Genomic DNA, 27655 nt, shown 5'->3' with positions numbered 1-27655 from the left:
TGCTTCTCCTGTACGGTCGGTCCAAAGATGTCAGCAGTTCTTTCGGTATCCTCACGAGTGACATGGAAGGAAAGCTTACTTTCCACAACGAGTACTAATGAGGAACGAGCGTGCCCTGTCCTCCTACTCCTTATGTGGACTGCAGCAGGAGCCTGAAAATAGCCCAGTGTTACATCACACAAGGGCTTGAGGTTGATGTGCGCTCATATCATACTTTGTACCCTGGCCTCCCTTCCCATGTGTCCAAAGACATTGTACAGCCCGAGGAGAGGACCATCCATTTATTGTGTGAAGTGTATGCGTGTGTGAGATCCACATAATGTACATTACACTGTGTTGAGTGGCTTACATTAAGATTTTAACAACCTTGGCAGTATCATTAGAAGTGCTTTTTATTGTGTGCTGACAGTACAATTATGCTACCGCATAATTCACTCCACTGACGATAAAATTCATCCTCATATCGGATTCTGATCGCAATTATGTTGTGATTGGAGTGAATTGTATTGTTACTGTGAAGGGTGTTTATCGTCATTGGAAAGGCTTCATTTCTGGAGCGAAGCATAGTCTTTACAATTGGTCCAAAAATGGCATTCAGATTAATATTGCGCTTGTGGAATATGAAATAATCTGAAAATTCCCCTGGTTTTATCCATTTTGCGGGCGGCCATTTTGCCAGCAACAAAGAGCAAATGTGGTGTCATCTTAAGTCAATGGCAAGTGGCAAAATGGCCGCCCCCTGAGATGGATAAAAACGCCGCATAAAACATATGAATCGTAAAGAAATGACCACAGGTATATATTCTTTATCCTCTTAAAAGAAAGGCTCAAATTAAAATGAATGTAGCATGCTCAGTCACTTATAGCAGTAATCCTAAACATAAACATAAAGGACACTGGCAAAAAAAGGAAGATTTTAAAAGTCATTTTATTATTATTATTACATTCATCAATTTCAAACAGCAACAACAACAACAAGGACAACATAGCACGGCTCTTCTGTGACAACATGAGGTAGATGCCGACCGACGCTGCAGCTGTGCCGCTTCTCTCTCTCTCTCTGCGAAGATTGTGTGAGCAAGTTGCATATTATTCAACGTTCATTCACGTGGACCTTATTTTTCTTTGGGGTGCAGACTTCTGATCAACACTATCATTTTGGGGGGGTTCTAATTAAAATTCCATGATTTGGTTTGGCAACTTGTTTAGTGCAAGTTCACTCCATTTCCGCACGCCTCAGTGACATTCAGTAGATTGACCCGCCCTAGCGCGCATGCAATCAAACACTTTCTTTTTTTTTTTTCTCCACATGATTATCAGTCCAACTATAATGCTTGAAATAAATAACAACTCCCTGGTGAGCGCATACAGATACGCGGTTAAAGACACATTTTAGGTAGATTCTTCTTGCTGACACTAAAAGTGGGTCAAAGTTACACGCACACAAACAAAACACATCAGTAACCCTTAGCAAGTAAAGGGAGGGGGGGGGGGCATGATAGAATATATTAATAATAATAATATGGTAAACTTTAAACAGTACAGTAGTCTATTTCTCTGGCTTTTTTTGTTTTGGCTCTAGCAACATTCTGTTTTGCCTTGCTCTCATTGGTCCACGCATGAGTGAGCATCACTTCTCCTTAAGGCATATTTTTTGGAAAACCCTGTGCACAAACTCATAGGAAACACATTCCCCCTTTCCCATACACAAGGCAGTGTTTAAAGGGGACATATGGAAATATTACGCAATAATATGACATTAAAGAACCAAATAAATGTCTGCTTATTTCTCAGATTGTGTGGGTGAGGCAGCCACTTTTGATTGAATCAAGTAAAGCCAAAAGGTAAGAAGAGCTGCATTGAGTTTTTTTTAAGCTGCACTGATTAGCATTAGCTAACAGGGTTTGTTTCTGATAAGTGGTGCTCGGTGATGTGATTTAAGATCAAATAAGGTCTCCTTTAAATTCAATTTGATAAAATGTGCTGCAATATGGCCCAGGTGCCACAGATTTCCTCACCCACCTTTTATTTTTATTTTTTTGCTAAGACGCCAAATGAGGGACTTTCTATAGAGCGTGAATTGTCATATGTCCAGTCGGCAGTGTTTTGTGTGGAGTTGTCAGGCAGTGAAAGGCATGATGGGCCAAGAAAAAGTGCAGCTCGATGATGTCTTTGGTGCCGGGAAGAAAGTAAACACAGGGAGAAAACATCTTGCCCTCTCAGTCCCATAAGTCTGATTTTTCCCTTTTAAAAACCCCTGAGATAAACACGTACGTCCACGAGCGGGCGCACGGGTGGTTGACGTACAATTATAGCATAGCTTAGCGTCCATCACGCTTGTTCTCCTCCCACGGCGAGTTCTGATGGCAAGAATGGCTGGCGTTTGCTCGTTTGGGGTTCAAACGTGGCGTCCGGTGAGAAAGTAGAGGGGTCGGTCCTCGCTGCAGTTGGCTGTCTGGAACTCGTCGCGTAGGCGAAACTGCCACTCGTCCTCCAGCTCCAGACGCACGATGGTCTGACGCAGGGAGCTGCGGTCCTGGCAGATGACGCACAAGGTGGCGCCTGTACCACACCACACGAGGGCGCCGTTAGTTCCGATTCCGATCTGCCGTTGTTGTACGATGCGGCGTCTCACCTTTGAGGAAGCGGAACTTCTTGAGGAGTCCGGAGACGACAAAGGAGTCGCAGAGGTACAGCAGCAGGCCGCTGAACACCAGGCCCTGGTGGTTGAGGTTGGTGGAGTGTGGACGGGAGTTGATGTAGCACACGGATATCTGATACGCACAGAACCGACACAGTGTAAGTGACACCGACTTTAACACCTACTTACTCTCTTAGGACTTTTGACAGAAAAAAAAAAACAATCCAATTGACAAGATAGTCACACTCAAAAGTCAGCACATACCTCCGGGCTGATATTGAGGTAGCTGTCAATGGACAGGACCGGGTTGTTCGGGTTCTGAATGGCTTTGGGGAACAATCGGTGGCTGCAGCTCTGCAGGAATTTTTCCAGCAGAAACTGGGCCGGCGCATCCAGCAGGGTCTGCTCGCTGTCGGGGGCGCACACGTACTGCGAGGGGCTGATGGGGGCGGGGTTTTCCATTTCCTGCAAAAGAAGAGAAGCGCCAAATCAAAGCAGTATTAAAGCCAAAATGGCAGACTTCCTGTGTGTTTTTAGGCACGGCTTATTATGATTTTTTTTTTTAGGTCTGCTTAAGATAGGCATGCCTATCCAAATTTCACACCACCAAATAATAAAAGCTTTAGGTTCTGAATTTTCACAATTTACCCCGTATGGACAAGTCAAGGCGCGCACCATGAGTTTGGGTTTGACCATGTAGTCTTGGTTGCCCCCGACTGGAATGTACTTCTTCATCAGGCTGAAGCTGTTAAAGCGACACAGCAGGAGTCCGCTGCTGTTGACCCGAAGATTGAAGTCCACCTCCTCACAACTGTAACTGAAAAAAAAAAATCTGATTTAAAAAAAAAAAAAAAAAACAGATCCAGAAGCAACCAAGCAGCTGACTTCACCGTCCCCACGCTTACCGGTTGAGGTCGTACTGGACGTTCTGGGTCAGATCCACGTTGAGCAGGACAAAGTCGTGCAGGTGGCCCCTGCTGAAGGACCTGGCGGGCGCCTTGCGAGCAAGGCCGCTGTTCCACTTGCGAGCTCCACACATAGCGTAGAGGGGGATCTTGGGCGTGGTCTCTATGTGGCGCAGCACCGTTTTCAGGGACACGTTGGTAAGCACTGAGGCGCCACCCTCGGATGTCTCGCTGCGAGAGCAAACAGTTGGGTGAGACGAGGACAGCACACGCCCACAAAAGCAAAAGGGGTCCATGGAGGATAAGGACAAAGATAGACAGTGCCATTTGAATTCTGGGTTGGACTGAACTGCGTAGGAAGCACCTGTTGTCTACGGGCTGCTGGGCGTTCCACAACACACACGAGTCGTCCATCATGGCGATGAAGGGCCACACTTCCTGCCGCTTGACGCCTTGCTCCTCCCACCGGTTCCTCTCCAGCTCCAGGTTGTGGTAGGACAGTTCCTTGATCATGAAGCGAGCTGCACCTAGAATGGACACAAACGCCAATATAATCCACATATATGTCTAATATATTTTTTCATCACTTACCGACTCCGGAGTTGTTAAACATGGCGGGCAGAACGAGCAGGATGTGGTTGGGCCAGTACTTCCTGTAGTGGGGCAGCTCAAAGTGCTTGACCACCAGGATGTGCAGGTGTGCGGCGCCCTCCATGGCGTGATAGATGTTGAGCAGGCCGTGCTCCTGGCGCCCCGTCGTTGGCGTGAAAATGGGGCTCTTCAACAGGTCGGGGTCCTGGGCACCAACATGAAAGACCCCCTTGTGTTGTGTTACAATGAGTTCCTGCATGCTACACAGTGTCTATAAAAAAATGTTTTTACAATGGAATATTGCTTTTCTTTCTATTTGTTCATCGATGATTGTAGACTGTACCATTAATGCCATAATAGGTCAAATAGTAAAAAAGGGGAAATTTCCATAAATTATTGGGTAATTATTTGGATTTTAGCAGAAACCCAATAATGTATATAACCAGATAGATAACAATAGCAAGTCACTTGAACTACCTGTACAAATATAACTAATGGGGACAAATTGTTAAGAAACATGAACACGAAACCCATTTAATTATATTTTGAAGCTGTGATGTGTTAGTATATTCAATAGATTTCATTAGTTAGCAAGTTAATGAGATAATTATGGTTCAAAGAAAACCCTGGGGGAAATCGGCTTTTATGGCTTTAATGGGACAGTCCGGCACCAAAGAATCAAAATGGTATGATCCGTCCCTGAAGCAGAGAGTAGCCTGCGCAATAAAAAATGGACAAAACCTGTTTCTTTAACTTTTATGTATTTATTTATTTTTGTTATATATTGATTCCTGTATCATTAGTTACTTAGTTAGCCAGCTAACCAGCTTGTTATATAGCAGGGACTCACTATGGCGTGAATAGTACAGTCCATGACCCTAAAATCAAAACAACACCTAGGCTACGACCTAATGCCATTTTGATTCTATGATGGACAGTCCTACAGACACCCCAGTGGCAGAACGCAAGTAATATTTAACTGTTTACATTTAATGACTTATTATTTGGTTACCCTGAAACAATAATTGTTTTGGTAGCTACAGTGTAAACCTGCATGTTAACTAATTACAACGCAAGCTACTAAGCTAATTGCTAGCAAGATGCTAACTAATATTCAACTGAGCTTTATTTTAGAGACATGACATAATGTAAAAATGTATATTTAATGGGTTATTCTTTACAAATTGCTTCACAACAGTAACGCAACAATCTCAGACCACAATTATATTCATTATGTTTTGCATTACCATTAATCTTGTCTTTTAAATGTCTCATATGCTATAGTTTTCTTTTTTTTTGTCTGAGGCTAAGGCTAAGCATTACTGTATCTTTCTAATGGCTGAATGTTTTGCTCAAGAAATGGATTGTCCAGAACCTTGAGTACTAACCTTGGTGGAGACCAGAGGAAGGCGCATGCTTTCCAGGTGGCTCCCCTGTTGACTGAAGACAAAGTGCTTCTCCTTGTCTTTGGGAATGACAAACTGGAGCTGGACCTCCTCACCGAGCATGGACGAGCAGAAGGTGAAAGCGTGGAATGTGCACTCAGACAGCTTTCACACACATTGAAAACTTGGTTAGCGTTTGAAGGGTCCGATTATGATGTACTTACTAGAATAGTTGGAGTGCACAGCATTTTCGCATAACATTAAACATGTCCGGAGTGGGTGTACTCACCTGCGTTGCAGGGCTAGCATCGCAGTAATGGTGACACTGCTCACAGTGATGAAAGGCATTGTGAGCCGCGAAGCGGGTGAGTCGTATGGACTTGGTCTCCTGCTTGGCTTCACTTTGGCTTTCGTCTTCTTCCTTCAGAACTGAGGTCGGAAAATGAGAATAAATGGCTTGAATTGTGAATCTAGTCAGTCAAAAACTAAATTTGTTATGTCAGGTAAATTGCTTGCTACCCTAGCGCCTAATGTTTTGTAAAAATGTCTATTTCGCTGCAGCTGTGCACACCTCTGGAGCGCTTTGGCGTCTTGTCGCAGTGGACGGGGCTGGCCTTCTTGAACTTGGAGCCTCGGGGGTTGGGGTCGAAGGGAAGCTTGCGTATGTCTTCGATGTCAGGCCACTGCGCATTTACGGCCGTTGCCACCTTGGACGTCTCTGTAGCGTCAAACTCCCGATTAGCCACCGCGATTGACGCTGACAACCTTGAGTGTCAATCATCCATTACCTTCATTTGCCTCTTCCTCGTCCGATTCTTCCTCATCGAACACGTCGACCTCCAACAGTCGGATGAGCATCCGGAATAAGATACGAAGGAATTGGAGGTAAGCTCCCGTCTTGCCCACCTGGTGAGAAACCAGACACTCATTGCTTAACAAACTTCCTGCCCGCCCACCCACAACATTTTGGTCTTCAACTTTCTACCTGTGGCGGTCCACTTAGGAGGAGGCGTCGAGGGTGCGACGTGGATGGCGCCTCGTAGTCGGCGTGGTGCTGCTTGGCGACGGTCCACCGGCGATAGTGTGCGCTCTGCTCCCAGCCGTGCAGGCTCGCCGTGACCGGGGGCCTGAGCGGGCTGCACCAGGCCACGTCGGCATGGGGCAAGAGCGAGAAGGAGCTCAGCTGGCTGCCCGAGTCGGCCGACAGCAGGTTGTACGCCGGCCGCGACATGATGACGGTACGTGGCGACACGCGCGCCGCCGGCTTGGGGTGGCGGCGGCGGCCACATTGCGTGGACTGGCTGGGTCGCTGCGCCGACGAGGAGGAGGGCGACGGCGAGGAGGAGGAGGAGCTGGAGTACAGCGACGGAGGGGCCTTGGAGGAGGTTTTGGGAGGGTTGGAGGCGAACTGACTGCCCATGGAGTCGCATTCCTGCTTGAGGCCCGACGTGTCGACGCCTTTGGACGCGCAGGCTGGGGGCTTCGGGACGGCCTCCGTGTTGTCGGATGAACTGACTCCATTCTCCACCAAGGGTCCTGAGGTCCTGGTGGCCGCGCTGCCGTTGCTCTGAGGTCGCTCCAGCTCCTCGCCGTCGTGAACGACCTTCTCGGCGTCCGACTCCCGAGGGCCGGCTACCTTCTTGGGCTCCTGGACCACGCCCACTGACACGTAGGTGCAGGCCAGGCCCACCTCCTGCTCCAGGGCCGTCCGCGTCAGGTAGCTGGAGTCTATCAGACGCAGGTCGCTGTATTTCAGAGACCTAGAGAAGAAGAAGTTCATCAAACAAGAACCAACCACTACCACTAAACCTCGAATAACTCTCCAACTAGGGTAGAAATGTGCAAAGACCTGGGGAAGGTCTCTCCAAGAGGGTCTTTCCCCGTGAGGATGACGATGCAAGGCAGACCCTCCAGATCCTCGTAGGTGAGCGGCACCCAGTCTTCATTCTCGCATCCCCGCCAGGCCTGCGACAAAACACAATTAGCTCTGAATTTCCCGGCTGGCGGTAAAGCTGAAATGCAAACTATCTCACCCGCAGGCGACACGTGAAGTTCCTGGGCAGAATGATCTCCGAGGCGGGGCTTCCCAGCAGCACGGCGAAGCACAGCTGGAGGCCCAGCTTGTCGCGCACGTCCTCGAGCCGCTCGCGTGCCAACATGGCCAGCTGCAGCGAAGGCACGCGCACCAGCAGCATGTGTCCGCGGCCTTGCGAGCCCTCCCGACCGGGTGCGTTGATCAGGTCCTCCACCATGGCTAGAGTCTCTGGCGTGATGTGGTCTCTCAGCGACGGCGAAGAGGTGAGCGCCATCATGGCCTCCGTGTACTGCTGGATGAGCAGGTAGCTGCGGATCACCATGCTGTGCAAGTGGGGGTGTCTGTCGCCGCAAATGAAAGTGAGTGAATGAATGGAAAATTCCCTTGGCACATTGTCACTTTGAAAGTTGTCTGACCTGTGCAGGAGTGTGTGGACCATCTTCTCAAAGGCATCGTCACAGCGCAGAATGGGGCTGGCCACACCCCACTGCAGGGATCTGCTGTAGTCGCCCAGCCCAAAGTAGGCCAACTCGCCGGGAGGGAGCGACTCCTGTTGGAAGGTAAGCACACACCATCATCATCATCATCATCATCTATTAGCTCCTTCATATACTGACAAAAAACGTTTGTGGCTTTTAATGTCAGCGTTATGCATTCAAATCAGGAACATTTGGCCTTGGCAGTCTTGTGATTGCAGGCAGAAAGAAAAAATGCCCACTAGGCGGCGCAGCTGAACCGGCGCAATGCTGCAGTACAGTCGGCATCCATCCATGACATTATCCTAATTGGAAGGAAGACGTTAATGATCTTGAATGGATTTTGCAGAGACTCACCAGACTTTGATCGGAGGGCCAGTGCACTTCATTGTGCACACTGATGCGGGACTGGCGGGTCTGCAGCGTGTACGGGAAGCAGCTGACCTGCAGCACCAGCAGGTTCATTGCATCTAGGACCTCCTGGCAGTTGACCACGCGGTCAGCCAGACCTTGGAGCTCCCCGTGGCACACGGAGCCCGACAGAGCGCTTGTAAAGTGACGAGAAGAAGAAAAGTCAGGTGATATTGAGCATCTTTTTTTCTCAATCGGTTCTAGATAACTACAACGCATTCTCTGGATGTTTCCGTTTAGTTTTATCACCATGCGGGCTAAATTCCTCCTCCCTTTGTTATCTTCATAAAAAGAGACCAAGGTCAGACTGGCAGTCAAAATATACATGTATTTTTTTAAACAGCATGTCTGATACCTGGTGAGGTCAACATGAGAGTTGTCGTGGATAAGGACGAACAGCGTGTACGGGTTCTGTTTGACTTTCCTCATAAAGGCCTCCATCTTGGCGTGCACGTCAGCGTCCAGGCGCACCACGTACTTGTCGCACTTCTGAGGCGGGCATGACTCTTCCATCCCCAAGTCCAACAGGACGCCTGCAGAGAAAAAGAAAATGTATTTTCATGCAAGGTGATTTGAGTGTCCTTTTTTTTTACCTGATTGTCGTATGCGCTGTGCCGTCTGGTTGACCAAAATGTGAGAAGGCGGCACCAGAACCAGGAAATCTACTTTGCAGAAGCGGCCCAAGTCCAGGTTCTGGCTGCCCGAGTCGGCGATGGAGCAGACCTGCGAGAGGAGGCGTCGGGCCACGCTCAACTGCGTCGGAAAGATCTGGAAGACCTTGCCGAGCAGTTCTGACCCAAACAAACAAGGGACATTATGTTGCCGTCTTTTCATTTCTTTTTGCTTTCTTATGTTTATGTGCTTTTGGGTTCGATTTCCATTCAGCCAGTCTCGGAAAAAAAGAAAAAAGAAAAAGAAAGACTCCACTCCACCGCTTTTATTTCTATTCAGTAAAAAGATTGTAGAGCTTTTCGCCAGCTGTACTACAGCTGTAAAAAAAACAAAAAACGGTACCAATGCAAATATTGTTTTGTTTGTTGTGGTGTAGTTGGAGCCCGAGTCTCACCTCTGTCCGAAGGTGGTGACATGCTGGCGGCCTCCTGAGAGTGGATGTGGTCAGTGACATCGCCCTGGAAGGGCTGGATGACCTGGCCCTTCCGTCGCCGCTGATACCGCACCAGCTGCTTGTCCAGATTGTCCCCTGTGAGCACAAGCAGTCGCCATGGTAACGCACACGGACACAAACAAGCAGGAGAACATGAGCAAACACACGCACGGCATACAGTACGTTGATAAATGGAAGATATCCATGGCCAGTTGATGAACTGACTCTTATTTTCTTTCTGCTTACCTAGAGAGGTGGTTTTGAAGTGAGACGCCAACACGCTGACTTTGCCTGTGATGAGCTCGTAGCTGATCTCCTTCAGGAACTCGTTGGTGGTCAGCATGCCTTCAGCTAAAGCCCTCGCTTGGTACTTCCCTGTGGTGGATACATATTTTTTCATATTTTTAACAACGGCCGCACAGTAATAGCGTTCCGATTCACGAGAGCTGCTACGAGGCACGTACCCAAATAGGCTTGTGATTGCCTATTAACGCCACAAGGTGTCAGTAAAGCATTTCTATATTTTTGGAAAAGCAGCATGTGAAATGATTACAACGTCGCAAACGTACCTAATACCATCACGCAGAACTCGTTGCCGCTCATCTTGGAGGAGTATATGATAAGCACGTAGGTGGGAAGCGACTGCCGGAGGTGGGGGCCCTCACTGAGGGAGCGCAGTGACTCGCAGATGCCCTCGCCCAGCGAATTGTGGGTGACCACCACTTGGACCGCGCCCCCGGAAACGCTGGCCTCCAAGCGAGCCAGCCAAGGCAGCTGGGACGGGGAGATAGCGGGACCGCCGGGACAGCAGAGCATGGCCTTCAGGACGATCTGCTCTAGTTCTTCACGAAGGGGGATCTGATCCGGACCTGCGCAACAGGTACGTTTGGCCATTTTGGTGCTTGTTCATTTGCTCTACTCAGTCACAAAGATGTTTTTTTTTCCCTTCAGCTCACCTAGACGTGCCAGGTACTGCAACGTGAGCAGAATCATGGTCTCCACGCTGAGCTGCTGGCTGCCGCTAAGGCCGAGGCTCTCCAATGTGTTCTCGCTCAGTGGGCTGTTCTTGTAGCAGCCCACCAGCAAGGGGCTCACCACCACTTCCCCCACATTGCCGTAGAAATAAGGTAAGGTGCCGTGCCCTGAATGGACAGCAATGGAGCGTTAACCAAGCATAAAGTCATTTTTGGGATCGATTTAATTTTAGTTCATCAAAATGTTTCCAATCATTTTGAAAGCATTTTCGTCAATTTTAGTAGCCAACGAAGAAGAAGAAGAGGAGGAGGAGTCTGGTACCAATGAGGATGACGGGGCGAACTCCCACACAGTTGAGCAGGTTGTCTGGGATGATGACGGATGCCCCCGCGCTGACAGGCTGAGGCTGGATGACGCCCGGCCCGGGGGCTTGGGGAGAAACCACAGAACCTACGATAGAACCTGCACAGTAAACACGGGGACGAAAACACAGGCATGATCTAATATTCTATTCGGGTCAAAGGCATTTTGGCGGGCAATTTACATTTAATAATGGCAGAAAAGTTTATTTTTTGTATTATTCCTAATTCTCCAGTCGCTAGATCTATCTCCATGGAGATAAGAGGGTGACTCATCCCTAAACGAGAATGTCAGCAATGTTGTTTTGTCGTCCTCATAACAGACTTGGAGAGATTATTAGGGGGAGAAAAAAAACTGTCATGAACATGTCTGCTGAAAAGCAGACCACATGCAGGTCAAGCTAAGAGTCTGATTCACGGATCGTGGTGCAAAAACTTCCTCAAGAATATTCCGGAACCCACCCGGAGGGCAGACGACAGGTCGGATGGCCGGCACGGGGACAGCCGTGGGCGGGACCGGGACCATTGAAGTGGGATGCCACCTTCGATGGCGCTTCTTGGGAGGACCGGAGTTCATGGCAGATGACACTAATCCACACACACACACAAAAAAACATCAAATTGTCACGTTCAATGTGGAACACAACAAGCAAGCAGTGGCGGACGCAAGTCTCACCCGGACTGTCTCCTAAGTCGGGGCTTCGATACGCTTGGCCCTGAGCTCCTAAGGTGATCTGGGAGGGGCTGAGTAAGGGGGGACGCCCGTCCACAGCCAAGCCATTTGTTGGCCCGTTTACCCTCAGGGCGGTGGGAACTGCAACACGGCAAGGAAGACGTGCATGGTAATTAAGAGCTGGCACATGACAGAAGGCCTTCTTCAATAATGGGAAAGCATTTCAGTTGCCAATAGGACACTTTCCAATCTCATATCCATCGTGTGCACAATACATTGGTGTCATCCATTGTGTTTTTGCTGTCAATAACACACGTAAGAGTGAGAACACAAATGTCAGTTTTCACCTAGCGGGAGCGTCTTGTTTCCAGGCGTGGCGCCGAGAGGCTTGATGAAGCCGCACTCTCTGCTCAGATCCGGGCTATTGAAGAACACGGAAGCCGGCGTCATTCTGGTGGGTGGAGAATCTGGAGGGAAAAAAAAATCAAGCAGATTGGTCAGTGACTTTCATTTTTGTTTCTAATGCCAGAAAGCAATTGTTAAAGATTTGATTTTTTGACTTTGACTCGGCCTTACCCGAAAGGGAGAAAGGAGACGATCCGTTTGCGCTGGTTCCGCCGTTCTCTTTGCTGCTGACTGAGGATGACGAGCTGGGTTTGGACGTGGACGCCGCCCCGCTGGACAACTGCCGCGTTTTACTGTCTGAAGAGAGAAAGGCCAGGAGAGAGGCTGGAGATCTGGAGCAAATGGGATGGAGACCTTTGCTACCTTTCCAGCAGATGAGCGGTCCTTTGCACAAAGCACCCTGAGAGTTCTTCACCAGGTAATACTTTAAGTGCTTCTGCTTTTTGGGTTGCGTGGACAGCTTCAGGTTGATGTGGTTGGAGAACTCGGTGAAGTAGCGAAAGCCCTTCTCCCCGCAGCCCACGCAGTTTCCAGAAAAACCTGCCACGCACAGGAAATTGTTTCTTCAAACCAGATGGACAGACAATATGGCCGTCCCGTCGGGGAGCACGCTGACCTAAAAGTGCATTTTTGCCGTTGTCGTCGGGCAAAAAGCGGCGGTCCACGGCGCACACCAGGATGTGCTCGGCCACGCTGGGGGACTTGGCGCCGACCAGCTCGAAGCCCGTCGGGACATCGATGGGCTCCGTCGCCATGGAGACTAGGCGCAGGTCCTTGCCGGCCTGGCAGAATCCTGAAAATGAAAATTCTCATTTTAGTCATCGGAGGAAACAGCTGTGGTGTCTTGACTTGAAACGTTTCTCCACTAAAAACTACATTTGCGGAATCATATCAGTCAAGGTATTGCCGTACATATTATTTCCAAAGAATAAGAAGAAAACAGCGAAAGGTGCAGATATTCTTTTTAAAAAGGTTTTGAGAGTAATGTGCTCTGCTTTTTTTCTTTTTAGGTCCTCCAGATAATTGGTGACAGTTAGTGGGCGGAACTTCCTGCTTCACACCTGTTACTGGCCCTTGCCAGCGGTATGTATTAGCACTGCTCCAACTCTACCTTCCATAGTGCAGCAGCCCTCTGGCACAGGAGTCTGCAAGTAGGGCAGCGGGGGACTGTTGCTATCCGAGTCTTCTTCCTCCTCCAGCTCCTCCGCGTCATTGGATGAGTGGCTGTTGGTCAGCAGCTCCTGGGCGGGGAGCTCGCCGCTGTGGGGCTCCACTTTGGGTTTCACGTCAGCTGGAGGATCATCATCATCATCATGGTATCCTGTGAGAGTATGCATGCACGCACGCCACTGACTGACCGTCCACGTTGGCAGGATAAGGCTCGGGCTTCAGGTAGAGCTGCGTGAAGATGGGTTGCGGGTCTCCGCTGCTGGAGCGCAGCGACGCCTCGATGGAGTTGTGCAGGGCCTCTTCGAAGCGAGCAGACTTCAACTGCCCGGCGTAGGAATTCCCCATGATCTGGTCGGAGGACAAAATAGGGTGAGCCGGTCACGCACAAACACTTTTGTCGTTGAATGCTTTGGTTCCCCAGCAAATGTTTGTACTCGGCATTTCCCTTTTAAGCAAAAAACGGTGGGTGTGCTAACCACCTCCCTTCTCCAAAGGAGGTCCACTCTGTACATCTGTCGAGTGTCTTGGGTGGCATCCTCAACATGTGTTCCCAAAGAGAAGGATCATGAAACAAAATCCGGCTGAAATTTCAAACCATGACGCCCCAACCCCCCCCCCCCTCCTTCTCATTGTTTATCACGGTGGTGCAGAAATGTAGTAAATCAAGCTACTTTTTGTGATGCCTTCATGGTCAGTGTAGGAAGGAGGAGAAGTAGAAAGCGACTCACTCACGTGATGAGTGTTTGCAGGTGTGAAGGGACTTGTTCACCTCAGCTCCACGCTGGGTCGCCGCCACTCGGTAAAGACATTTTAGTCACGGCTCTGACACCTGAGGGAGGGAGGGAGGAAGCGAGAGGAGGAGTGTGCCGCTGCACATTAGCTGACATGCATGTCATCTGATGCAATTACCATGAGAACAAATTAAGACTCCTATTTTGCAAAACATCAGAAAGACTTTGGAGAAGATTCTTGAATTTTTCGGAAAGTACATCAAGTGTAAATGTAACACAGAATTTTGAAAATTGTAGGATCATAAATGGTGGCGGAAGTGTGATGGTCTAGGGCTGCTTTGTTACATCAGGACATGGCCGACTGGCTGTGATTGATGGAACTCTGACCCCAATGACCACAAGCATGACCGAATCTCGATGCGATACCTGGCCCTGCCTCTAGGCTACTTCCACACTACGGGGATGTTTGACTTTGCGTTGGCCGCATATAATCCACGCTGCTACTTTGACCCTTTGACGGAGTATTGTTTAACCACTCAGCCTGTTACATAACACAAAGCAAAGTCCCCCCTACTCCTGTCCCCATTGACCCCCCGTCATCACTAATGCGGGGTCCAAGTCCTGAAAGTGTACACACGTTTTTGCACGGGAGCTGCTTTTGGTCAATGATTAGCCGCCTTTGAAACAGCCAATCAAGTCAATGTGTCAACCAGGAAGCTCCTCAAAAACGGCGGCCGGCTTTCTTCTTCTTATGTCCTTACTTGATCTCGTATCCAATCAAGTGGGGCAAGTTCAAGCTACGCCTCCCTCCGCAAGCAAGGAACCAACCGTTGGGATTGTTATCTGACAAGCCACACGGAAATGGCTCCCCCAAAAGAGAGGACCATCAAACCGAAAAACACCACCTAAAGCTTGCTTGAGGCATTTCAAGACGTCCGGTTTTTCCAGTCATGACACTAGGACCAACTGTACTTAGGACCACAGCAGGAATGCGGAGTAAATGGGCCCACTCGTTTCAGTTCAAGTCAGGACCAGCATCCTTCACAGGCTTGACTTTTTCCACTTTCTTTTCTACTCAGCATTACCCCCCCCCCTCCCATTGTAAACGCCTCAGGAGTAAAACTTCTTACGTTCATATGAAATTGAAAATAAGAACATATTATGTACCTGTATGTTTAACCAAGTGAATATTTTCTTTTAGATTAAATAATTTGCATTTGGGTATTAGTAATTCACCCAAATCAAAGTTTGCCCAAGATTAATTTGAGAAATCTGGCTCCCAACCCACCAAAATAATTGATACTGCTTGAAAATGTAAATGTGATTAATTGTAAAATATATAATAAATTAGGATCATTTATTAGTCATAATTAATTTGCAAATCAATTAAAAATATGTATTATTGTTGATAATAATCATGCTAATAATAATAAGTTGAGATCATCATCACCACAATAAGAGCAATAATAATGAAAACAAATGTCAGAACACTTTAAACTTGTATTCAATTCTGTCATCTTTAAAATGCAGATTCCTCATCGTACATTAATCAAATGCTGTAAATGAGGAAATTCAATGTTGAATTGAAAGGGTTTTTAAATCCGATGTGCAACCAAAATGGTAATCCTAATACAAGACGAGCACTCTGCTTTCTAGCTTTTGTTTTTGCATCCTCTTTTGCTCCTTCCTCATAATTACATTACAGGAGCAGGGAGGCTGCTGAATTCAATTCTGTTGCAGCCTGCATTCAAAACAACCCCCCCCTCCCGTTTTTTTTTTAATAAAACAGAGTGCAAAATAAAAGGGGCGTAATTCCCCACGCCTTTAAACTTGCGCTCTGCCAGTCGCAACATCGGCCATGGATAAGACGTCACACGCATAAAATAAAGCCAGATAAGAATCAGGCAGGAGCGCTCATTGTCATGCAGGAAAGAGGCTGCTGTTAACATCAGAAAAGCAGAACAGGCGGAGCAGAAAAAGGACTAACATCTCACCATGCCCTTTAGATGAGGCGCTAAAAGCCTCTCTCGTTAGAGCTGTTCAAATGACGTTACCTTGCATGACCTTTTGAGGCTTTTGGAATCCCTAATAGTGCAGAAGACCAAAAAAAAAAAGCTCCTTGGAAGTGTTAGTCCATTGGGAGTAAATCCTTGTGGAAAGTCCAGGCAGGCATGTGGAGCTAGCTGTGTGTCCTCTCATGACACACACAGTCAAGTCAGTCAGGCTGCAATGGGAATCTTCCTCTCTCGCTCTCCCCCCCCCCCCTCTCTCGCTCTCTCCCTCTTGCATGCAAACAAACACACATAGACCCCTCCCCCTGCTCCCCCCTACTCCCCCGAGGTGCCCTCCTCTGAACTGCCTGTGCCATTTGCCAAGGAGGAGGAGTAGAATGCATTCATCTGAGCCCCTGTGGTGACAGATGTTCTGCTAAGGCAGAGGTGGGTGGTGGAAGGGGGGGGGGGGGGTCAAGGAAAGAAAGATGTTTAAAAGAGGGGAGTGATGAGGAGGGGGGGGGGACTGCCACGCGTGACCCCCCAACCCCTGCGCGCCAGCGTAGGCCACTGTGTCAAGTTTGGTGAATGGAGGGTGACGACGGGTGGGTGTGACTTTGGATGGAACCAATTTAAGCTTTTATTTCAGAGGGCGGGAATTGGGGGTGATGTTGAATCTGTCAGGCAGCGTTTTGTCACCACGGCTGGGATTGATCCCCACATCAAGAAAAGAAGGCTTAAAATCAAGAGTGGGGGGGTGGGGTGGGGCTTTCACTCCAATGAGTCATCCTCTACAAAATAAATAAACGGAAACGAGCGACAGGCAGAATGAGGGATTTAATGAGCTCATCTCGCTGTGCCCAGGAAATAGCCTTCACCAATGACTCCATTACAGATGATGCAATTGAGTGGCGCTCAATCAACCTCCGCTGAGGCCCAACAATCTTATTTGCACCCCATACATTTGCTTCTTTGGAAATGAGCATAACATGTATGCCAAATATCCGTTAGCACGTCTATAGGTTTTTAGCATCTTGGAAATGACCTGCTTTGGTGACCTTGAAATGATTTGCTTCTTGTTGCTTTTATAGTAAACCTCAACTGGGAGTGGGAAATAGACAACTGGAAGGAAGCAGCGTGCAAGTGAGTCTTCTTTCTATTTCTTTTTAGTGACGTTGTATGATGGCTTCTCATTTGCGGATAGTGAGAGATTACACGTGAAAAGAAAAAAAGACACTCAGTCCCACATCACATACAACCAAAATGAAAGAAAGACACTTTTAATAATTCTTCTGCCATGTTTGCATGATGCCTGAGTGTTTGTGAGGTCACACTTTATAGTGACCCTGTTGATGAGTCCCGTTGCCAAGTTCCCATTGTTCAGTATTTTGGACTACTTTTCAACACTAAGGCCTCTTTGTGCGCGGCCTTCCTGTCCGCTAATGAGCCGAGTCAAGAATTTGTCGGGTAAACAGAAATTCCGGACAGCGGGGGAGCAAGCGCACTTTATAGCTTTGTGCCAATATTTACCCGTCCGCATCAGTCAATGACAAGGATCCTATCCAGAATTGAATGTGTACAGTAAATGGCATTAGGCCCGTGTTTCAGTTCATTACCGCGGACGTGCTCAAACAGTTGTTTTAATCAAGTCGTGCGCGGCTCTTCGCACCTCCCCTCCAATGGCTATACGAGGGGAAAAGTCAGCGCGAGGGGAAACAGCTGTAAATGCCACGCCGGCCGGCCGACCAATGGCAGCCTCCATTAAGGGTGGGGGGAGGGAGGCTTTCACACGGCTTGTTTTTTTTGTTGTTTTTTTTTTCTTACTAAACAGCAGGCTTGAGTTTGACTGCCAAAGAATGTCTGGCTGTGGCATTTTTCAGCTAATAATATATCTCGGAGAAAACGTGAGCGCAAGTTCAAGCCATGGGAAAAGAGCTGTCGGCGTGATTTACGCCCGGCCGAGCCCCTGACTTTGACAAGCCCCCTACCACAGTCCCATCCTCCCGCAGCATCCTAAATAGACCATTTAAAATGCAGATAATGAGTAAGCCTTAAAAACCAACAACAAAAGAGTGCGGATTGAATGGCTTCCCGCCCCTAAAGCCGTCCATCCCTCAGCACCGCACCCCCCCCTTTCCTGGCTGAAGGCCCGCCCGCACAAAGGGTTAAGCATCTCCGCCGCCACCTGTGGAATGATGAGTCAAATGATGTCATAAGGTTTCTTCCTCTCTGGGATTCCCAGGGGAGAGCCGAGTGTTTTTGTTTTTAAGCTGACTCAGCAGCCGCCCGGCGAATAATAGAGCACTTTACTCGGCTACCATTATCTTAAAAATACAAAAAAAAATCATGGATCACAACGTACGTGGCCTTAGTATATATATTTGTTTTTAATTGAAACAACCAATAACAATATGCAACATTATTTACATTTCTATTGGGAATTAGCCATAATATGGGAGGCGGGGTGTCAAAGTGGGTGTGAAGCTGCCCTAAACTCTAATAAGCTTGACTGTTTACTGTACCCCTGTTTGTCAGGTGTGTGTGTTGGGGGGGGGGGGGCATCTTGGTCTAACAGCTGTGACAACACATGGCGGCTCTGACACTGCAACATGAGGAGCATGAGGTTCAACTGACAAATCCACAAATGAGCATCAGGCGAGGGCGGGCGGAGAGGAAGTTCGACGAGCGAGCGAGGTGCCAATTAACACGTCTCACCTCGCATATCGTCACCAAATAAACAAACGGCGAGCAAAACAAAAATGGACGCCCATGACCAAATTCCCACGATAGGACGCGTGAGGACTCGCACTGCCGTCCGCCGATCTCATTTCCTTATAAAAAGCCCCCCTCCGTCCCACTTCACCCCTGACCCGACACCGCCTGCTGGGCCCTGAAGTGCAAATGTGCGCTAGTGAGGATAGCAGATGAGCTAAGGTCATGCCAAACAAAGGCAAACATTCCCCGTGAATGCCATTGCTGAAGTCAGCAGCGACGCAGAGTGGGGATAATAGCCCTGGCCGACCGGCCGGGCCTACTCCGTTTCTGGGAAGGTGAAAAGGGGTTTCAGGGGCGGGGGGTGGGTGGGTGTTTTGGGCGGGGGTGGGTGCGGGTCTTAAGCCCGGACAAAAGGAGCATTTGGACACATGAAGAAGTCATCATCATTAAGCCACTGGAAGTTTACTGTCCAGTTATAAAGCTCATTTCAAAACTGGGGGGTTTGGGGGGGCTGGGAGGGGATTGGCACAATTATTTCACCAAAGAGAATGTTTTGGCATGTTAATGAAAATGTTCAAAGTGCAATTTCGATTTGTAATTTTTATTTTATTTTGATTCATTTCAATTATTTTATTTTATGGACCAAGGTGAGAATCTTAAAAGAGCAGTTTTGTTGGTTTTCAAACTTTTTTTTTTTTTTTCCACCTAATGTGGAAGTACTAGAACGACTCCATGAAAGTTTACTGTTCAGTTGTCAAGCTCATTTGGAGGTGAGGCGGCGGGCGTGGGAGTGAGGGGCTAATTCACTGGCTTTGATTGGAAGAGGTGACCTTGCCACACACGCATAAGTTGAAGGGCACGGCTTTTAACCTTCAGGTGAATGCGAGCCGCGCAGTGCAGGCCGATGACCGCAAATGTAACATCAAGCAAAAGACGCACACCTTTTGACACATTAATATGGTTGTTTACTCCCGGAATATAAATAAATGTGTATTTGTTGTTCACTGTACAGTTACACTGAGAGGCCTACGCTAGGTTTCAATTTATAATCAATGCATTTCACAACATGGCAATACAATCAATTAGACCAGTGGAATTTTAATTTCTTCAAATAGTTCTCAGCTTTCAACAACGTGATGATAAATGTTAATTTCTCCGCAGATTTGTAAAGATAGTTACTTTTGATTAAATGTATTTTTGATCATATTTTGGGGTGCCTGGAATGGATGAATTGGATTTACATTATTTTTGAAGGGATTTTTTTTCCCCTCCAGTTTTTGTACCACTGGACTTTAGATAAACTTCCTTGGAACGGATGACTCCCCAAAACTCGAGCTTTGTTTACATTTTGCGAAGCAAAATAAAAAAACTTTCATCTACTTAGATTGCTTTCTATTTCGTTACGGACATAAAGATGATTTTTAGAAACGTTCCCATTTGGTTTGCATGGCAGCGATGCTGCTTTACAATGCTGTTCGTGACTGTGCAATAAAAAGCAAGAAGGCCCGTCAGTGAACCCAATCTGCATTTTACAACACTGACGGGTTGAACGCCAGGCCAGGCCAAACCAGGCCAGGACAACGCACACACACACACACACACACACACTCTGGACCCTAATGCCTTTATGGACTTATTCAGGGCTGCCATATTGAACTGAGTTCTATTTCATACAGTAAACCTGTCAGTGGTTGTGGTCAAACGTCGGTCAATGGTAAAGGGCAAGATGGGTTGAGCAGAACGTTTCATTTGGGTGGGGGGAGTGGACAGAAGCATTTCAGCTTAGTGTCAGTTTTTTTTCTTTCTTTCTTTTAACAAATGTTTATCGAAAATATTTTACTCTTAACGTCAGATCTTTGTTGACGCTTGACCAGGCCTTGCACCCCCCGGGTTGTAAAGCGTTGCTGGTATTTGTTAGAGGGTGTAAAAAGAGAGCCGTGCATCACATTGAGCGTGCCAAGACTATCAAAACATTGCCTCTTATCAGATGACGGAAGAGCTCACATAGGGGTCAGGTTCCAGTTTGCACCAGTGGCTGCCATTTTCCCAAGTCCCCTTTTGGCCCCCTCCTCCTTACTATAAAAACTAATTATAATATAGATTATATAATATATATATATTTTAATATATATGTCTTTTCTTCCCTTCTGTGTAACAGAGGTGACAAAGGTTTGCCATGAATTGACATGAACGGTTTAAGAAGTGGAAGTGGAAGAAAGGTGGTCCAAAAGTGGCGTAGCAAAGGTGGCGTCTTCTCTGTGAAATGACTTCAATTCCATTGTATTGCTTTGCTTAAGCCTCCATTCACAATGTCCATCTGTCTGCAGGATGAAGAGGTCTACAGGCCCTTCATTCAGGTTTACTGTCACTTTGCTCTATCAGCCAGGTTCTGTGTGTGTGTGGAAGGGGAGGGGGGGGGGGTTCAATCCTACCAACAAAAGCCTTGGATCCACACGTCCATTGTCCCATTAAGACAAAAAGATTCCTGCTGATGCATGACGGGAATTAAGCACGTCACCGGGGGCAACCTGGTGCTTATTAATCAGCCCGGTTTGTAACGGGGGTGGATCGCCGCTGACGCAGCAATGGCGCATGCCCGGCCGGGGTCAGGAAGAGGAACGTGATGGATCCGGCTGACCGCTCCGCTGAAGGAAGTCGGCAGGGAAGGGGGAGGAAGGCCCGTGCGTCCAGACACTGAGAGGCCTCTTTGTCCACGCGTCACTCACAAGGTGCCCCAAGGAGGAACAAGAAAGGAGCGGCGCCATGATGGAAGATACCGAGAGCACACAAGAGAATTCTTTCTTCCCACCGTCACAGACAATTTGGGTTTGGACTGCGACAAATGCAGCTACTTTAGATTTTAAAATGAGTAAATGAAAACAAATTTTCAAGCTACTTTGGTCTGTATATGACAATACGTCTATAACAAAATCTATGGTAGAAATTCTTTCATTGTAAAATTTGCTGGCAAATGCTTTTGATTGGACAGCAATCATTTGCTTTGGCCTCCTGCTCAGTTCCATTTGCGGCACTCTCTGTTTTGATTGGTCTTCCGGGAAAGCTTGCGCCCTGGTTTGAAGCATATCGACCCTATCCGTCAAGTCAATACACTGATCCGCAAATAGATCGATACGGAATTATTCTCCATGTTTTCCTTTGGCGGTGCTTGACCTGCAAGCGCTCATTTGGGGGTGAATGAAAGAGAAGATAGAGAAAGGGAGAGAGCCAGAAAGAGATAATGACCTCCCTCTGGCTCCGCGGAACGTTGAGTTCTCGCAGCGTGGGCCTGGGTCTTGGTCACCGTAGCCTTGGACGATCTGTGAGTGCTGACGGGGGGGGGGAATCAAGTGCGCAGGCAAACGAGTCTCTCCCACATAAACGCTGGCAGCATCAACACGCGGCGGGGTGACCTTGTGTTCCATTACGAGGGAAAGTAAATGTCCTGTTTGGGATTTTTGGTGACAATGCTGCGGTTACCTTGACACAGCTAGGTGGACTCATCTTCCATAGCTGGGCCAAAATGACACATTTGGTTAATTCATGCCGAGACATCCTATTGGTTGCTAGCAAATCTGTAGGAAAAGAGCAACCCTTCCATTTAAATTTGCTCTTTGTGCAAAAACTAAAAGTGACAAGAGTCATCAGGAATTGAACAGCCCATTCTTTTATTGTAGCTTTGACACACAAAGTTCTCTCTCAAGTGACAATCCATCTAACAAAAAAAAAAGTGGTGAGTCTTGTTAACTTGTTTATCTTGGAGGGACAAATACAATTGTGGCAAGCCAAAACAATGAGCATCCATCCACCAGACAGATTTTCCCATACGGCCGGCCGGCGCTAAAGCACAACGTGTACTTGCCGCCTGGCCGCCGCTTCTGGGGGCTGGCATCCGAGCCAGCGAGCCAGCGGATAAACGGCAGACGGAACAGCCTGTGAGAACACACTGTTCTATAACAGAACATTGCAAGAAGCCAATCCACCGTTGGATGCTTTCCAGGGCTCAATGGCAAAAAGCGAGGATAACATTACTAAGTGCTTTTCATGAGCGCACGTCAGAAGCCCAGAGAAATGCGAGGGCATCCGCCACAGTCCTCGACAGTGATTTCATTAGCCCCGCCTGACATTTTTGCCACCAAATACCAGTCACCCTGTGTGGCCCGGTACCAAATGGCCCGGGACAGTGACTAGTTCGGTTCATTAACCCCTAGGTTTGTGTTATGTGTGAGAGGCCCGCTTGGCCTGGTTATGCCATCACACGCGCGCGACCCATTAACTTTTGTTGCGGTAAAGCTCCCCGATGAACGAGGCAGGAGGTCATTGCGGGAAAAGGTGACCTCACACACACACACGCACCCTTTGACTTCCTGAAATGATTCAATTGTTCTCATTCACGTCTCTTGATTTGACTTCCAAATATTTGTCAAGCATACAATCAAATAGTAGGATCCTGATGCAAAAAGACCTGTTCCTTCCTCACTTGAACATCATACAAGTTTCATTGACTGCATTTCCAAAATGACAAACTACTACTGGCCAAAACGGATGAATTGGCTAATACATCATTGCGGCACTCGCTAATGGAATCAAATAAAGCTGCTTCCTGCAGGTGAAACGAAGCTATATCAGCTGAAAATGGTGGTGGTGGGCTTGCGGGAGGACCCCCCCCCCCCAATGAGAGATCAATGCTCATCTACGGAAAGGGTCACAGACCTTTGACATCTCCTTTGAGCCAGGGGAGGGGCTCGGGTCTTTGTGGAATTGCCTTAAATGATCCAATTGTCAAGCGTGTCGTGGGTCCTCATACAGTACGACAGGCTTTTGGCCCAAAAAGCTTCGACTCTCTCAACTGGATGCCAGCTGCCCGGCCCGGGTTCATCCCTCCCTCCCACACGTGCCATTGTGGTCACTCCTCATCCTCCCCTTGGAACCTTATCGGCCGGCGCCTCGCCTCCGCTTTCACGCTTCAATGGACGACCTTGGACACTCGCCACGGCATATGGGCTAATATTGCAGGCGAGGAAATCTTCTACCGGCAAAGTCTGTCTGTCATATTAGCGCAGCGTGTGGACGTGAGGAACGCAATGTTCCTTGCATTCTTGACCTCTGGTTAAAAGTTTACAAGCGTGTTGATCCAGGTGGAAAACATCTCACACATCAGCAGTGACGTGCTCCACTAAACCATGAAGCAAATGTCAGCGCTTGACAATGGACCACGAGTTCATATTGCTTTTGAAGTTGATATTGATTCCCACCAAATATGCTTCATTGACCCCCCCCCAAAAAGAATAATACAATACAAATGCCAATTTTTCTATCAATGATCAACTTAGTGTAAAAACATGTATTTTTTTGGGCCTAAAATATCTTTGACTCATTTTAAAAAGTGATATCCGGATGTTTGGGAGGGGGAACCATACTAAAAATTAATGTCCAAAGCTGATGAATGAGGACTTGAAGGACCGCCTGTTTTGTTCATTACGTGAAACAATAGTGCTAATCCGTGCGGCTGGCCCTTGTACCATCTGCAGCACTAAGTGCTCCTGAAAGGATCAAGAGGAGCATCTGCCCACCTCCCTCGTGCTTGTTTTGCCATCGAATAATCAGCTAGGGTGTCGGGAGTAATAGATTTGCCCTTTATGGATCAATATGCAAAAATACAGAGAAAGCAAATCGGCTCCTGTGCGGTAATCCATCCCCTTTTGTTATGATAGCGAATGTCATAACAGACACTATAAATTATGGGACGCCCATGTTTATTTTTCAAATGTGAGCTCAGGAATAATAAAGAGAAACTAAACAAAGCCGTCGGTTCCCTTGGTGACAATTACCCAAGGCGCGGGCGGATGTCACGTAGTCGTTTGGAGCTTTGCCTGCACGGGAGAATTATCAAAGCAGCGGCAATTGGAGACAGCAATAACAAGAGAGCTCATTATAAAAACATTTCTGCCATTTTAAACAAGACTTGGAAACAACAATTGAGCAAAAAGTCCTCAAAGGTCACAATGATGATCTGCATTTTTGGAAGCTTCTGCTTTCTTCAATCGGAATGAATTTCCTCCTCAGCCATGAAATGCTGCTGCTGCAGTCCTTGTTTTAGCGTTCCAATTCTTCAATCCGTGTCCTTGTACGAGTTTGGTAAGAGTCAAGGTTGACATTTTGGAAATAACCGAGGCGATCCGTGTAGGGAGGAGTTTAATATCCACCCTTTGTTCTTCACGGTGAGGAATCCAACGGTACCACCCAAGTCTTTCTACAATGTCAGGAAGTGGCAGTGGCAGGATCACTTTCATTTGGAAAGTTGAGCTTTGCAATTGTGCCACCCGCAAATTTGTACCACATCAAGAAGGAATTTTGTTCCAATTGTTTGACACGCAGATCAAAAGAGTTTATGAAATGAATTCTGCTTCTCTCATTTCAGGCGCCCAACTCAAGCATGTAAGCATGACTCATGTTTTAAAAATGAACACATAAGACGATGGGTAGAAGGTACACCTGAAGGCCCCTCCGCTCGCTCCCGCCCGCCCCTTAGCAACAACGCTAAAAGAGATGTCTCCTTCAAGGCTGAAGGGACAAAAGCTGCCACGGTGAGCGATTTCAGAGAGACCCTTACTTATCTCTGCCCAGATTAAGTCCCAATTGTTTGGCAGGGGAACAAAGACGGCCAGTGAGGAACACACACCCCCCGCAACGGGCCAGATGGTCAGCGTTCAGAGCCCATGACCCCTCCAGCCTTGGTCCTGGCGGAGAGCATGCAACATGGTGGCCACCCAACCAACCAACAAGCAAGTGTGGGCTCACATGATATTGCTAACCTTCATAGAGTCACTTGACCCCCGTAACTCTCCCTGGTGGAGCTTTTGTTCTTACACTCATTTATTGGCCACTCCAGAATCATTTTGAAAGCCTTTTTACGCAAGTGCAATGCATGTTAGCAAACAGCAGCAGTGTGACTATGTCATGACATGATCATGTTATTAACATCATCCAACTGCGCAATTCCACTCCGGACCAATTCATTGATTATTTTTTTTGTATTATTCATATAATATTGATGAGAATTGTGCTCCCAGGATGCATTGATAGGTTTAGCTCTATAAGCAGGTTCTTCTTCAGGTAACTTGTTGAAATTGAAGCAACAGCGCCTCTGCTGGTTACAGCCAAGCACTGCGCTTTGCTATTCTTAATTGTAGAAATGGTTCATTTGGCAAATCCACGAATCCTCGGCTAAATTGAATTAGCTTTGCCTTTACGATTCAAATTGATCAGCAACAATGGCCGACTTGAACGAGCAATGGCAATGTATCGTCTGGGTCAGTCTGGCTCTGTGTGCACATTAAGCTCCTGAGGTATTTACAAATTACAAACAAGGAGAGGAGGACGAGCGGGGGAGTCTGGGACGAGGAATGCAACCTTTAGGACAGCGGCCGCGTGGAATGGCAGATTAGGCTCGGTGAAGACCGACTGGTTTGCCTGTAATTACAGTCACGGAGCATCTCCCTTGCTAGCTAGCTCTTATCTGATATGACTTTATCTGAGGAGCCCGAGCTTGTTTCGACACTATAGCCTGCGGGGCAGCCACAGGAACGCTTGGCGGCGTGTAAATCAAGACATTCGGGTGGGTGTCAAACTCAAGGCCTTCGGGCCACGTACGGCCCTTAGATGTCAAGTTGGAGCCTAGCTGTAGACTTGAAGATCTTTTTGCCACTATTGCTGCTCCAACTAACTAGGAATTGACCTGATACATGTCCCCCCCCCTTGTTGTATATTTGACTATTTAAATAAATACAAAAATAAGTTTAACATTTCACTTATTTAGAAATTTTGGAAAATGATTTACTATAGAGAATCAAGGAGTTATTTCATTCTTTCTGTTTTAAATTCGGAAGATACGCTGACGATTGTGTACTGTTCTGGATATAATGGCTTATCAAGAAGAAATTGAAATTTGTTGAATATATTTTGCGCAACGTGCCATACACAGAACCTAATCACACACATCCAAGCCGAGAGAGTTTAAGGGCATGCAAACAGTGTTGCATCTCTAGCGGAAGGGTGCACACGGTGACTAAAGAGCACATCGATAGTAACCAAGAAGCAGAGTCGCATCTCTTCAACAACCAGTCAATTTTACACTTTGGCCTCAACAAGACTTGACCCTCAGGTTCTAAACTTAAAGTCCCCACACATGTGCTTCTACTGTCAAATCATCTCATTTATTGAACACGGGAGAACGTGCAAACGAGATTTTAACCTCGGACCTGAGAACTGCGAGGCAGCGCTCTGTCGACATGACAAATTTGGCAGTGCTCCGCCATGACACTGGTGTGACACTAGTAATAACACGTCGTGTAATGGGGGAAGGGGGAAAGGAGGGGGGGGGGGTGCAGCGGGTGCTTCACCTTTTGCACAGAAAAAAAAGCAAATACACTAAATTGCACTGGGAAAAAACGCAAAAAGCATGCCGCTCGATTTGATCTTCAAGCAATCGCGTCTAGTTTGAGTCAAACTTTGCAAACTTGCATTGGGCTCTGGTCAACGCGCACAACAGGCAGCGGCGACCAGCCGGAAGCGCTCCAAGACCCTAAACGTGATGAACTGGACGCTGTTTTCACAGGAGCGGCAGAACGAACTCATGAGCATCATGCGTGTGCAGGTGTGCGCGTGTGTTTTTGCACGCCTACCTTACTCCACGCGACCTTGCGTTGCATTCGTGTTGCGTTCCTTCTCCGATCCGTGGCCGCGGTGGGCGAGTTGAGTTCCTGCCACCAGTTGTCCCAACTGATCAGGAGAGCGAGTGACGTCATCGAGACTGTACGTCCTTAACAACAACGCAAGAGCGTACAATAAGTTCTACTTCGAGAACATTGCGTGTGGGTAGGGGGGGGGGGGGTGCGCGTGCATTGCAAAGACAGGCATTAATAGACAGACGTCAAGTGTGGGAGAGCGCATTTATTGATTGTCCACGCGCACATAATTGCATATTCAGTGCTATGGTCACGCACGAGCATTTGCATTATATTAGCGTTTTACGGTGCACACGTGATGCACGACGTGACACCCTCGAAGTTGCGCGCGTACACTCTGTAA

At 47.7% G+C, this 27655-nt stretch overlaps 1 protein-coding gene and 2 long non-coding RNA genes across 17 annotated transcripts; 2 read left to right on the top strand and 1 right to left on the bottom strand.

The window, feature by feature from the left end:
• Positions 1-909: 909 nt before the first annotated feature.
• On the bottom strand, positions 910-27566 carry greb1l (GREB1 like retinoic acid receptor coactivator). Of its 15 annotated transcripts, none has more exons than XM_061294415.1 (33): positions 27250-27563; positions 21812-21894; positions 13864-13960; positions 13320-13479; positions 13073-13252; positions 12578-12754; positions 12325-12501; positions 12133-12258; positions 11904-12023; positions 11560-11697; positions 11346-11471; positions 10846-10986; positions 10506-10691; positions 10119-10418; positions 9796-9924; positions 9511-9645; positions 9038-9235; positions 8391-8977; positions 7974-8107; positions 7556-7898; positions 7372-7487; positions 6508-7282; positions 6311-6428; positions 6094-6240; positions 5812-5951; positions 5526-5687; positions 4138-4366; positions 3911-4073; positions 3547-3777; positions 3290-3458; positions 2906-3106; positions 2636-2774; positions 910-2562 (listed from the first exon to the last, which is right to left on the bottom strand). In XM_061294415.1, exons 4-33 carry the CDS (start codon positions 13474-13476, stop codon positions 2399-2401), a joined length of 6108 nt encoding a protein of 2035 aa, XP_061150399.1. In that variant the 5' UTR covers positions 13477-13479; positions 13864-13960; positions 21812-21894; positions 27250-27563; the 3' UTR covers positions 910-2398. The 15 variants fall into 15 exon arrangements, with proteins under 15 accessions (XP_061150399.1, XP_061150408.1, XP_061150407.1 ...); XM_061294424.1 differs by lacking the exon at positions 21812-21894 and having other exon boundaries at positions 8391-8580; positions 8800-8977; positions 10846-10974; positions 27250-27561; XM_061294423.1 differs by lacking the exon at positions 21812-21894 and having other exon boundaries at positions 8391-8580; positions 8800-8977; positions 27250-27553.
• On the top strand, positions 9533-17558 carry LOC133165212 (uncharacterized). Its single transcript, XR_009717522.1, has 9 exons — positions 9533-9669; positions 9800-10429; positions 10501-10676; positions 10806-11725; positions 11928-12379; positions 12480-12861; positions 12972-13044; positions 13161-13500; positions 16945-17558. It is a non-coding gene; the product is annotated as an uncharacterized LOC133165212 (long non-coding RNA).
• On the top strand, positions 21935-26939 carry LOC133165217 (uncharacterized). The gene is made up of 3 exons (XR_009717527.1): positions 21935-22897; positions 24987-25152; positions 25216-26939. It is a non-coding gene; the product is annotated as an uncharacterized LOC133165217 (long non-coding RNA).
• Positions 27567-27655: the final 89 nt, after the last annotated feature.

The sequence above is a fragment of the Syngnathus typhle genome, linkage group LG13, assembly GCF_033458585.1.
Source record: "Syngnathus typhle isolate RoL2023-S1 ecotype Sweden linkage group LG13, RoL_Styp_1.0, whole genome shotgun sequence".
NCBI lineage: Eukaryota > Metazoa > Chordata > Actinopteri > Syngnathiformes > Syngnathidae > Syngnathus > Syngnathus typhle.
This window is presented reverse-complemented; position numbering and strand designations above follow the sequence as displayed.

Excerpts from the sequence above, each read along its gene's own strand:
- greb1l (XM_061294414.1), bottom strand. The coding sequence starts at position 13,476 with ATGGGGAATTCCTACGCCGGGCAGTTGAAGTCTGCTCGCTTCGAAGAG. Across the intron at positions 10,419-10,505 it reads GCAGTACCTGGCACGTCTAG|GTCCGGATCAGATCCCCCTT; the intron begins GTGAGCTGAAGG and ends CCTGTTGCGCAG. Across the intron at positions 4,367-5,525 it reads TTCCTCTGGTCTCCACCAAG|GGGGTCTTTCATGTTGGTGC; the intron begins GTTAGTACTCAA and ends ACACAACACAAG.